At 46.2% G+C, this 13,757-nt stretch overlaps 1 protein-coding gene across 1 annotated transcript in view; it reads right to left on the reverse strand.

Moving 5' to 3' along the window:
• Megf8 (multiple EGF like domains 8) overlaps positions 1 to 13,757 on the reverse strand; it is a 221,282-nt gene that overhangs the window by 191,986 nt on the left and 15,539 nt on the right. Inside the window, exons 3-4 of the mRNA XM_050196139.2 lie at positions 4,920 to 5,083; positions 847 to 2,035 (exon numbers count right to left, since the gene is read on the reverse strand). Coding sequence (XP_050052096.1) covers positions 847 to 2,035; positions 4,920 to 5,083 — 1,353 coding nt within the window. The remainder of the gene's footprint in view (positions 1 to 846; positions 2,036 to 4,919; positions 5,084 to 13,757) is intronic.

The following is a 13,757-nucleotide window of genomic DNA, read 5'->3' on the forward strand; positions in this document are numbered from 1 at the left end:
ACACTTTGTTTTCAAATTATGCAATATTTATGAAAAATGTGTAGAATAGTTAGCTGTGCTTACCCTGTACTATAGAAAATCGACAAAGTGTCTATTCAGAAGAAATTATTATATATTATTTTTGAAATTATAGCTTTCTTAAGCTGAGACATTCAGTTGCACAATGTGATGACCACTTATTTCTCGCTCACTCAAGAGTAATAAAATTTGAAATATGTTCTAGTGGCAGTAAGCTTATTCATCTTGAAATTTTTTTAGCAAAATCAGCGCACTGCTTCAGAAGTTGACCCTTCAGGGTACCATTCTAAGCTAACTGCAATGAAATTTTGGACTACGTCAAAAGCCTAGTTGAAGATAGTGTAGATATAGAAGAGGCGCCGTGCAAAATTTGATGTTTGAAATGTGATCGAAAGTGTAATGAAAAGCTTGCAAAAATAGCCATTTTTGATACTGAAACTGCAAAAAATCCACACTGTTACTGCTTGTTTGAAGTTACGCATGATCTAGAACACGGGGCTCCTTGACAGGACCTCCGAAATAAGGCAGTGCCCGTGGCATGCTGAAAAGTCACAGAGGTAGCAAGCTGGGACATGTCGTAGCGACAATCGCCACATGCACACGTTGCTGTGTGCCGTTTGAAGGTTGCTAACAAGAAAACTATACAATTACCAGCCATGTAGCATTGGCAAGATCGATTCAGTAGTACATATTACTCATTTATAAGAAATCTGGCCGAAGGGACATTTCGCTGGGCTTTAAGCACTTCCCCCCCCCCATTCCTGAAACATCCCAAGAACAAAGTAAAATGAGAGCGAGCAGACAACTTGGAACAATCCGCGGACTTACCAAGAAGATCCCCCGCGACAAGCTTGAATGAGACCCACTTGTGGCAGCGCAAGTGGTACAAGTAGATGCCGTCGTCAAAGCACTTTTCTTCAAATGAGTGCTTGTGCATATAACCCCCGAAGAGGACCATGTAGCCACCTACAAGGGCTGCTGCATGAAATGCCCGCTCTGTGGGTGCATCACCACCAAGAGGTGTTCGTTGAAGACGTGTCCATCGATTGGCATCCACATGAAATGCCCACAGTGCCGAGCTCAGCTTGCTGAAGCGTGCATAGTCTACCACCACACCACCGTGCACCAGCAGAGATCGTGACTCAGCATGAAACACTGCAGCATGGCCAACTGAAGGAGACACAGAACCTACATAACTCACACGCTCCCACTGGGTACCATTTCGTGGATTCACTCGATACAATGCGTCTGAGAACACACCCCCAGCTGTCCTACCACCAAAGACGTATAGGTGATTGCCGTCACCAGGAGTCAACGTGTGCAGTGCAACAGCAGGTGGGTACTGGCCAGCAGGTGAAGGCAACTCAAGTGTCCACTCCCTTTTGGCAACATTGTAGAGCCACAGCTCAGATGAAAGGCTCCCATTGGCAAGCTCACCCCCATGAAGAGCAATGGTGTGGGCATAAGGAGCCATCGCATGACCCCAGCGAGCTGCAGGTCGTGGCTTCACAATGGTCAAATCGTGCCATGCGCTCTCATTGAAGTTGTACACGAGAAAGTCCCCCAGCACACGCCCAAACGCGCGGCCCCCAAATACAAAGAACTGATCTGTGAAAGGCAAATAGACGCCCGCATGTCCTGCACGGGCAACAAATGGGACACTGCCCCTTGAGAGGAGGTGCCAACCAGCAGCAGAGTCATTCGGGTTTTCAGGCAAGCTGCAAGAGATCCCAGCAAAACCATGGGAGCAGCGGCAGCAGTTTGGAGTCTCAGATGATCCTGGGGAGCTTGTTGTGGCACAAGGAAAGCTGCATTTGCCCTGGCTTTGGTCAGCATGGCAGGAGCTAGGGCAGACAGGTGTGCCACAGTCAGGTCCTGCCCAGGTGAGGTCACACACGCATGATTCACGACCACAACTGCCATGGCCACTGCAGTTGGATGGACACTGTGTGATGGAGTACTCAGCCACAAAACCCTTGAGGACGTAGTTAGTGTCGCTGTAGAGAAGAATCAGCATCTGCAGAAAGAAAGCCAAAAACAGTCCACTGAGAAAAAAGCTAGCTACCGGCAGCTGAATGCACAATCAGGATATACAAATTGCACATGAACATTGACTTCAAAGCAGAAGGAAATGAACAATTAAAAGAAGTGCATCAGCTCTACTATGCAGTATATGAAAGAGTGGCATAAATGACGGCAAAACTGAGTTCACCAAAGACTGTTTGTGCTTCACACCAAACAGGCCTGCACAAAGGGCTGCTAAACACTCATCTGTTATGGCTTCCTCAGAACCTTTGTACAGTGGAACCCCATTGTTACGTTCCTCGCTGTTGCATTTTCCCGGCTGCTACGTCACATTTCTCGCGGCCCCGCCTAAAGCCTATTGACTTCCATGTATTATGTTCCCAGTTGATACATCACAATTCTGTAATGTTCCTACATCTTATGGTGCGTTTTTAATGCAGTCACATAAATTTAGCAGTGCAGAGGCAAATTCGGTCACACACGTTACTACAAAGGAGATAAAAGTATACAAGTGCTTAAGCCTGTCAAGCCACAGCCATGGCCCCGCCTCCAAAATGGCCGAAGTATGCAACCGCCAGTCCTGACAAGAGAGTTTTGACGCGATTGTGGTTCTGCCGGTTTCTAAAGTTAGCTTTGCCGTAATACAGGTTTGTTATCCATAGAAGCATATGCAAAATATTGCAGTGAAGAATATTAAGAATGGAAAGGGGCCATTGTCAAGGAACATAGTAGCTACGTGTCCCTTAATTATGCGCGCATGCATGCACCATCTCTGGTAACAGTACGACCATCGAGACATCTAATAACAGCACAGGCAGCCATTCAGAGCTGTTTCAGCGCGATTTGGGGCCTTACAGTGTTAGGTTTTCCCAGCTGTTACTTCTTTTTTTTTCTTGCAGTCCCTCAGCTTATTGGCGGGGTTCTACTGTAGCCAGCATCAACAGTTGTGGAACAAGCAAGCTTTCCAACCAGAGCAATTAAAATCCTAATCATGGGGTGCGTCTGTGAGTGCGATGCTCCACTTCTATAACGCACTGCTCCTGGGTCTTCGACGCTACAGCTTACCTGTACTGGGTGGGACCGGCAAGACCAACCTCCGAACCCTCCAGTCTGTGCAAGCTCAAGTTCTGCGAACTTGTCTTGGCCTTCCCAGGTGTGCATCCACGGCAGCAACAATAGCCATCGTGCATGACCACCCCATCAATAAGTATATTCATGTCTACTCTTTAAGGATGCACATCAGGCACTCCGCCCGACTTCCATCGCATCATCTCGCCTCCCTTCCTGCCGCTCGACCTCGTTCAGCGTTTAACAGAATTATTGCCACCAACCATGGAATTTTACCGTCAAACTTGGCACCCGAAGCACGACTATCTCTACCGCTATGGTGCCTGCATCCACTCCAGGCCCTTCTTGTCATTCCCGGCATCAAAAAGAAAACGGAGATGTCATCTTTCGCCCTCAAACAAACCGTGCTTTCATTCCTACATGACAAGCACAACGAACGCACCCATGTTTACACGGACGGTTTTGTCTCTGAAAGTTCAGCTGGAGCAGTGGTAATTCCCGCTAAATCTGTCACCATCAAATTAAAGACGTCTCACGTTACATCATCGACGTCTGCAGAACTCGTAGCTATTCGTGTTGCTCTGGAGTTCATTGGTCCTAAATCACCACATTCATGATCCATCTTTTGTGATTCAAAGGCAGCTCTCCAGTGTCTGCTGTCTCCTTTCAACCGCGGACCTAATGTGCAATTAGTCGCAGACATCCGGCTACTCCACCGTCACACAATCGACAAGGGGGCACAACATCATCTACCAGTGGATACCGGGTCCCTGCGGAATTTCGGGAAATCACAGTGCGGATGACGCTGCCCGGTCGGCCCACGATGGTGCCCATATTATACCCATACCACTGTCAAGAACAGATGCAGTCACAAGTCTTCGCTCCCTCGCACGCAAGCTTACGCAAACTCTGTGGAACACCAGTGAATTTCCAAATGCACGTCTTCACAGTTTGGATCCACGTTTGCAACTCTGTCTTCCACCAGGGTTACCACGAGTCGAAGCAACACTTCTGTGCCGCCTATGGCTCGGCGTGGCATTCACGAACTCCTATTCCTTCCGCATTGGAATGGCCAACAGCCCTGCTTGCGACACCTGTGGCTGCAAGGAGACGATCACACACCTCCTCTGTGACTGTCCATGTTGCAAGGTGCCAAGAAAGGTGCTTGTGACCGCGCTCGAAAAACTGGACAATCGCCCCTTCACGGAAGAGAAAGTTCTAGAACACTGGTCCAGACGGGTTTCGGCACTCAAGGCCTTAAGGCCTTTGCTGAAGATTTTAAGGGCCTGTGAATTGGGCGACCGCCTTTGACTGTTGTTGCACGTAACATTGCGTAACTGTGTGAATTTTTCTATTTTTTTTCTCTCCTCTTTCTCCTTTTATTCCCTTTACCCTTTTCCCCAGCACAGGGTAGCCAGCTGGCATTTACACTGGCTAACCTCCCTGTCTTTCCGTCCCTTTTTGTCCCCCTCTCTCTCTCTCTCTAATGAGCGACTTTTCAGTCTTTGCTGAAGGCTGCTAATGGCACTAGGGAGCACGAAGGGGAATTATCAATATCTGAGCACTGCCACCAGTCTTCAAATAAACAACACGCTTCTGCATAGGATTTGACAAGTGGCTTTTATAATCTGAAAACTAATGGCCAATAAGCCACAGCTGCTCCATTTATTACAGCTTTAAAAACAGAGTACACGTGTACGAATTTATGCCAAAAAACAAACACTCCAGAAAAAGAAAGATGGTTTGCAAAGAAATGAAGAAATATAAACTCCACCTACAGCAGTGCTTCAATAAAGAGAACAACTTACAGAACCAGATGTTGCCGTCACAGGTGGGGGTATAGACTCGCCACTGAAGGTTCCCAACAGCGGGCTGCTATAGGAGTCACCGTCGTAGACAAACACATGATCATAGGCACATTCTGTAGCCATTTCGTGAAAACGCAATGTGATGTACAGCTTGCTGGAGTTAGCTGCAACAGAGGTAATCACTCAATTAGGGCCTAAAGAATAATGTGGAAACAACATAACGTGCTCTCTGCCCAGTAAAATAGACTGACTAGCATGCAAGTATAGCACATTGGAAAAAGCAAACCTGCCTAATTTGTTCTGCTAGGCTACACTTCTACATCATACAGAATTTGAGCAAAAGTTTCTGACCTCTTTGTCTTCACATAATCACACTCTTTCAACTACCAGAAGTAAAAAATGTCACCCAGACATTTACAGCGAATTTTACAGCAAATAGCTGTTAACACCAACTACACTACAGCTGTACAGATGTGCCCCATCTGCAACCAGGTGTATGTACACAAGAAATGATGATCATAATGTTGTCTTGACAATGATAACACAATATAGAAGTTCAAGGAAAAGAAAGCACTGCAACTGGTAATGAACTTGGAACCTCTCCTCCTCAATATTGGCACTCCATCGAACTAAGCCATGAAAAATGTGAGCACTAAAAGCCACAAAGGCTCACAGGGCACCCAACGTGCCACAGTGCATGAGACGAGCTTAAACTAGCAATGGGGTGATAGAAGGGAAGTGAAAGTGCAGGGTAGCTGCAGTTTCCACAGAAGTGCAGTAAAGTGTCAGCCTTAAGAACCCAACCAGCAATAGCAGTCAAGGCATGTGGTGGTGTTGTCAGCCCAGAAAGCCTCAGTATCAAGGTAATCACCAATGTGTAATTCTGCAGTCAGCAGCATAACCAGTTTGTTGTCAACGAAGTACAGCTGGTGAAAGTTGCACTGATCTCCCCAAATTTCTTTCATATCTTTTCTAAATCCTTTTTCTTTCTTTACAATTGCCCACATGTAATCTAAAGTGCCACTTACAAAGCTAAAATGTGACGGGCAGATTCTATTGCTGCCGCTCCCCATAAAGGATGAGGATGCCCATGTGTTCTTCCAGAGTGCTGTTTAACATATTCATGAGCAGTGCTGTCAAACAACATTCATTGTATGCTGCAAAGCAAGAGTTAACACAAAGACAGACTTTCGCTAGGTTATATAAAAAAATCAGGCAATCTATGGCTGAAGCTGATTATAATGTCAAGTCGTTTGTGTAAGACAGTTAATTATGCATAAATGTGATACAATTAAAGACAGGCGCCCAACATTGGCAAAATGTTTATTATTTGGTAAAGTCAGGAGTGGGACTGCCCAAAGTCATTTCGGAGCAATTTTCAGAGCAAGTAAAATTGCGTTATGGAGCCATTTGGAGCAGACTAAATTTAATTTTGGAGCAATTTGGAGCAGATACAATTTTGTTTTGAAGCAGTTAAGAGCAGACCAATCTGAATTTTGGTGTAAAATGCAATATGGCAGTGCACTTCAAAACCACAACAAAACACAGAATAAACCAACACGAGCGCTGTACTGCAACTGCCTTAAGCAACTTCTTAAGCTGAATTTTAAAGCAGATTACCCTGATACAGAAACCGTCTAGTGCATGCAAATTTTGGTAATAGTGCCTGTAGATGTTTAATTAGTGGTAGCAATTACAAAAAACATATTCTGCAATAGTGAGTCCAAAGTTTCGAAAGGTAGCCAAAAATATTTTTATAAATACGATTTTCTTTACTGTCTCGAAAGTATGGGTGAGGTGCCCAGAGATGCACTTCCGGAGAAGCTGGAGTTATGAACTACTGTGGTTTATTGAAAGCCATTTCTACATAATAAATCAGGGTGATTCTAAAGCCCCTAACACTTAACTTTCTGGTATAACGTAAACCTATTCCAATCTGTTCGTATTCCCAGTCTTCCATTAGCCCTTCATGATATGTCAGAATGGCTAAGGCCTCGCCAATATGGGCATAAAAACAGATTGCAATGGTCTTATGTTATACCAGCCCTAGGGACAGGGACGCACACTCAGAGCACGCGCTGCATCACATGCCTCGATAATATCTAGTTTGTTTGCTACTTTTCGTTGTTTTGCACCTCAGGCAGGAGGCGCCACGCCACTGGGCCCACTCATCCGCGTTCTAGTACACTCTAAATACAGCCGCCCCGGCCGTTCCAACAGCAGCGACAACAGCCGGGAGTGGCCGCACAATCAGCTACATGCTGGAAGCGCTGAAAAGTCCAGTGCAAAAATTATGAGAAACTGTGCGGGAGGCGCTGTCACATGGTGTGCGGAATGTGAATGGTTGCACTCTTTTTCGGAGACTGAATCCCCTCACTGTTCGTAGCAACTGCAGGAGCACACATGCCAAAGCCAGTCTGGTGCCATGCGGTGCAATTACTAACAACTTTCTGTGCTTGGTGCACGTCGGTGCAGGAATCTTCATTTGTATCAAAATGGTGCTATTGGCGCAGGAGTCCCACCCCTGTAAGCTCTCTGCATGTGTGAGATAAGCACAATCCTACAACAAGGGCCACTAGTACAACTCTTTCTTGTTTCTTCAGCAATGTTTCCATAATTGCCAAAAGCATTACTGCCATTATTTGCAACAATACTGATCCCTTAGACGAAATAAAACCTATGCTCACTTTCTGAATTTTTAAAAATATTTATCACTACTCAAATATGAACATCAAGACTAGATTGACAATTTTCATATGTGGTGTTTAATGGCGCAAGGGCCAGGTATGGCCAAAGAGTGCCATGGCAAATGGTAATTTTAACAATGTATTGTGAATGACGTGGACAGTGAATTCATCATGGTAGATGTGACATGGCTGCAAAAGGGCCTAAAAACTGTCGCTGTAAATGGCATAAAATATATAGGTACTCAAATGATGACACTGATTAGTTAGGGACATGGGCGATGGAAATTGGGTTTTGTTAAAAACATGATGCAACAAAACAAAACATGGACAGTGACACTAGAGCTTCAAGAGAGCCCTTGAATAGAAGGGCTGTTAGTCGTGTGCTAAAAATTACCTGCCCAAATGATTTTCAGAGTATCTGTTTCAGCTAAAAAGTCTTAAGGCTAATTTCAGGTTAAAAAGCGGTTCATCGCTAAGAAAAAATGCAGAGTGAAGAGGTATATTTTCACAATATGCAGAACGGAAATACTTTTTCCTCTCTGTTTCTATTGCAGGGCACGGAGAACTGTCAAACTACTGCCGCACTTACTACAAGTCAGAGGATCATCCCCAGTCAAGAGGTAAGAGTGAGTACCGTGTGTCCTATTCTTAATCGGCAAAGAAGTGTTTCCTTGTATCGTGCTGTTTTCTTGCTTATCCAGTTCCCTAGTTTTGGCTTTACCACGTGTAGCTTATTCAATGTTTGTGTATCCCACTCTCCTTGCCAAGGACTCCTCAGTTTATGACGTAGAAAAGACTTTAGGTCTGTGGCAGGGATGGGGACATTACTATCTGTGTCTCTAAAACTCACTGACGTAGCATTTTCGTCAGCAGCTACGTTGCCTTTTATACCTTTATGGCCGGGTACCCAGCATAAGACAATAGCTTGGTTGCACACATCTGCGGAGCACAATAAGTTATACAACTCATTCAAAACAGAACTCTTATGTTTTCGTAACATAATCAGGACTCTCACGACACTTAATGAGTCTGTGAAGAGAACAGCCTTAGCGACATTTGTGAGCCTTATGTGTTTAATAGCCGAGAGTATAGCGTATGCTTCCGCTGTAAAGATACATGTGTGTGGGTTTAGTGCCCCAGATGTTGAAAATGAGGGTCCGAGAGCTGTGTAAGCAACACCACCAGGAGACTTCGAAGCATCTATGTAAAATTCAGCACAAGAATACTTCTCTTTAAGTTTAAGAAAATGTGAATGTATGTGAGCCTCAGGTGCTCGTTTCGATATTTCTAAGAAAGAGATGTCACATTGGATAGTTTGCCACTCCCAAAGCGGTGGAAGCCGAGTAGGAGCCGTTAGGACATTCTCTAAAAGAGGGGTGCCTGCTTCTTCTGACAGTGCTTCTCATCGGAGGGACAGAGGAGGCGTGGTGGCTGGGCGGTTACGGAATAGCCTGGCAGTGGACAAGTCACGAATTGTAAAATGGCATGGATGCTCAATATCTGATTTAACTTTCAGGGCGTAAAAGAAAGTTAAATATGTTCTTGGTAGACTTAGAGACCATTCGTTGGATTCAACGTACAGGCTCTCTACAGGACTAGTCCTGAAAGCACCTGTAGCAAGACGGATACCCAAGTGGTGAATCGAATCTAGCATCTTCGAGGCACTAGGTGTAGCAGAGCTACACACTATAGGACCATAGTCAAGGCGTGACCTTATCAGACTTTGCGCAAGCTCAAAAGGCACCTTCTGTCACTTCCCCAGGATGTACGGGACAAGAGCTTCAGAAGATTCATTGTCTTAATGCACTTCGCCTTCAGATATTTAAAGTGGGGGATAAATGTTAATCTAGAGACTGAAATGAGGCCCAAGAATTTATGTTCATGGCTCACAGGGAGCTGTTGTCGATTAAGGTAAACAGCGGGATCAGGTAATATACCTCTCTTGTTCGAGAAGAGAACACACATGCTTTTTTGCTGGTTTAATTTGAACCCATTCTCATGAGCCCACTTTGACAATTTGTTTAGCCCAAGCTGTACATGTCGCTCACAGATGGAAATACTACATGATTCAAAACCTATTTGTACATCATCCACATAAACAGAATAAAACATTGTACCCACGTGGTATGATAGCATAAAGCGAGTTTATTTTTACAACGAATAGAGTGCAGCTAAGCACACCACCTTGTTATACACCAGTTTCCTGTGTAAATAAACGAGACAGCACATCACAAACTCTGACACAGATGTGCGGTTAGACAGATAACTTTGGATGACATTCCGCAAATTGCCCCGTACTCACATCTCAACCAGGTCACGGAGAATTCCGAAAGGCCACATGGTGTCACAACCCTACTCCATGTCAATAAATACTGACAAAAAGGCTTGCTTATGCTCAAAACCATCACAAATATTCGTCTCAATGTGGACAAGGTGATCAGTTGTGGATCTACCTTCCCTGAAGTCACACTGTAGGGGATCTAATAGTTTGTTACTTTCAAGAAAATGAAGGAGACGCCAGTTAACCATTTTCTCAAACAGTTTACATAGGCAATTCGTCAAGGCTATAGGCCTATAGCTGTTGACCGAAGTCGGGTCCTTGCCGTCTTTTAGTATTGGAATGATTATTGCTTCCTTCCAGGCGGATGGAATGCAGCCGGCAGAGAAGACAGAGTTGAAAAGTGGCAGTAGTGTTTTGTGGGTTTTAGGGTGTAGGTGTTTCATTATTTCATACAATATTCTGTCACTTCCTGGAGCGGACTTGTTACAGGTATTTAGTGCAGCCTGAAATTGATTACTATTTCCTTTCCGACCCAGGGGAAGTAGCTCCGCTTGTAGCCGGTATCTCAGAAATGTATCTGAGTGGTGGGATGAACTAGAAATCTTTTCAAAATGTACCCCTAAAGAATCAGCTTAGTCAATAAGTGTGTCTCCTTGTGTATTTACCAATGGTAGAGGATGAGTTCCGCAGTCTTTTATTTTGTTTACCCTGATCCAGGCTTTTCTTTCGTCTGTATATGAATTAATACTAGAGATGTATTTTTGCCAGCTTTCCCTTTTGGCACAGCGGGGCATTCTTCTACCTTCCGACTTTATTTTCTTGAAGCTGATCAAGTTCTCGGTAGTTGGACAGTCGCGAAGGCGACTCCAAGTCTTATTTTGATTTTTACGGGCTTCCTTACACTGCTCATTCCACGAAGGAATACGTCATTTAGAGGGCGATCCATTCGTTTCAGGGATACATATTGATGCAGCATCAGTTATAAATGCCGTCAAATATGACACTGCATCATCGATTGAGAGAGTACAGATGTCATCCCAGGTCAAATGTGTCAGCTCTCTGTATCGTTTCCAGTCAGCACAGTCGACCTTCCAACGGGGCAGATGTGGAGAACACTTATCGCCTTTTTTTAAATTTAAGACAATTGGGAAATGGTCACTCCCATATGGATTTTTGATCATGTTCCACTCCAGGTATGGCACGAGTGTACTTGATGTTATACTTAAGTCTATAGATGAGAACGTTTTGTTTGCCACGCTACAGAATGTGGGTTCTTTCTTGTTTAGTAAGCATGCACTTGTGGATAAAAGGAAATTTTCTAATAAGCGCCCTCTCGTATCACACTGAGAATCTCCTTAGAGGGTGTTATGTGCATTTAAATCGCCTACTACAATGTAAGGTTCGGGGAGTTCCGCGATAAAGCTCTGGGCCGGTATTTTGTAGCGATACCTTTTCCTATTCTATGCTTTTTCAGGCTTTTCGCGCTTGGCCAGTGGTCAGAGCGACGGTCTGCCCACATTATCAATGGGATCAGGCGGCCGTGTGTGGTGGATGATAAGAATAGCATAGAATAAGGCATAAGGCATAGCTACAAAATAGCGGCCCTGGAATCCTGTTCTGGAAAGCTGATGGCTGGGAGACATGTACAGAGAGCTAACTGTGACTAGCTTATTTAACAGCACAGCTCTGATTGCCACTGCCTCAAGGAGTGTATGCAGATGTAAATGCTGGCAGGCGATACCCTTATCAACTATTATAGCAACACCGCCTGACGAGGCAAAAGCGCCACTGTTATCTTTGTGGTAAGTTGCATATTGTCTGAGGTTAGTGTGTGAATGATTGAGGTGTGTCTCTTGCACACACAGCACCCTTGGATTAAACTTGTTAAGGAGTTCCTAAATGTCATCAAGATTGCTTATTAGATCTGTCACATTCCAATGCATTATCTGTGTGGCCATATTGGAAGTGTTTTGTGGTGTGCGTCAAGAGAAATCAATTAGGTTAGCTCACGAGATTTTTCCAGGTCCCGTGATAAGGGATTTTTCTTTTTTGTTGGCGCGCTCCACGGAGCTACGCCGTTCCTTCAGTGTCTCAGACGCCGGAGTAGTGTTTGTTACATCCATCGCCTCTTCAGAGGCGCTGGATGACGCCTGCTCATCGGGCACGCTCAGGGGTTTTTCGGTCCTGTCTGCACGAGCAGTGGCCCTGGGACCGGCAGGCCCAGAGGTCTGCTGGCCCTTCGTGGCAGGGGGGCTGATGGCGTGACCGGCGTCACACTCCATGTGACTCGCACGGCCGCTGGAGGATGTGGCACTGCCCTCCAGCATGTCACATCACTGTAGGACGGATTCGATTGATTGTGAACAGAATAACGCTTGCGGGCTTCTGGAAAAAAGCTGTTTAGTTTGACCTTCAGTTAAATTATTTCTTTTCTTTCTTCCATGACGGGCATGTGGTATCCTGTGTTAGCTTCTGGTTTCGGTTTTGGGTCGTTTACGTCAGGGCGCCACTCAGCGCCAAACGCTGCAAGTTGCCTCCTGTTTTCCCTCGCAGAAATAAAAGAGCATTCTTTGTCTGGTCCTCTACTGAAGCAGTCCGGCTCTTTCTTGCGGCGCTGCGCGCCCCGGCCGTTTAGGCCTCATGCCGCAAATCCTCCATCCGGCCGCCCCGTCAAAGCTACAACAAACTGGCGACGAGGTAAACCATTACTCTGCTTCCTACGTGCCCTTGCCGTACTTCTGCTCTTCATCCTGCTTCCGGCATGCAAGACGCCGCAACTACGTCTCCTCCGTCAACCGCAACTCCTACGCCTTTGTTTTCGGTGCCCAGCATGGCGTTCGTACCCCCCATGCCGCCTTTCCTGCAGCTACCCAGTACTCCTGCAGTACCGTGGCTCACGTGGAAACGGCACTTTTGCATGTTTCTCGAGGCAACCGGAGGCGAGGCACTACAAGACGAGAGGAAGAAGGCCATTTTACTGAGTAACTTAGGCTTCGAGGGGCAGCGTCTCTACTACGACCTCGCGTCGCAAACGGAAAAACACGTACTCCGTTCTAAGACATTCTCCGCATCTTCGACCAGCACTACGAAGAATGCATCAATCCCCTGGTGCACCGCATTATCTTCCGGGACAGGAAGCAACTACCTGGAGAAACCTTTCAGGACTTCGTCACAGCGCTACAAAGGCTAGCGCCTGCTTGTGCGTTCAGCGCTTGGCACGACGAGTCCCTTCGCGACCAAATCCTCCAAGGCGTCGCATCAACAAGAATTAGAGAAAGGTTACTCTACGAAGGAGCGTCCCTCACGCTCAAGAAGGCCCAGGAAATCAGACGAACCGTACAACAAGTTCACAAAGAACTTGAAGTCTTTAACAGCTCGTCTGTTCAGCGCGTCTCGACGCAACGCCAAGATGGCGTTGACAGCCATCACCTTCCTCGCTCGGGCGTGCAAGATGGCGGTTCCCGCCACCCTTCTCCCTCGACCCGGCGGCTTCAAGATGGCGCTCGGCGGCATGGCGGAAAGTCGCGACCTGGGGAGGCCGGCCAACATGGCGCACAGCCTGAACTCCGCGAAGCCAGTCGAGACATCGCGGGCCATTGCTACCGATGTGGTTCACCTCACCACATCGCATCTGATCCAGGCTGTCCAGCCAAGCACGTTTCCTGCCGTGCATGCGGAAAAGTAGGACATTTCACTTCAGTTTGCCGTTCGAGGAACCGAAAGCATCGACAGTCCCCTGCTCGTACGCAGCTTGATTTCGCTACATGCCAACAAGTGTCAGGAGTTCCAGCTGACCCAAGCGTTCAGTTTCTGTCTCTTCCGCATAACGCTCCCTCGGAGTTCGCCCAGTCGTACTCAGGACAATCGTAA

Source organism: Dermacentor andersoni, chromosome 1 (genome assembly GCF_023375885.2).
Source record: "Dermacentor andersoni chromosome 1, qqDerAnde1_hic_scaffold, whole genome shotgun sequence".
NCBI classification, from domain to species: Eukaryota; Metazoa; Arthropoda; class Arachnida; order Ixodida; family Ixodidae; genus Dermacentor; species Dermacentor andersoni.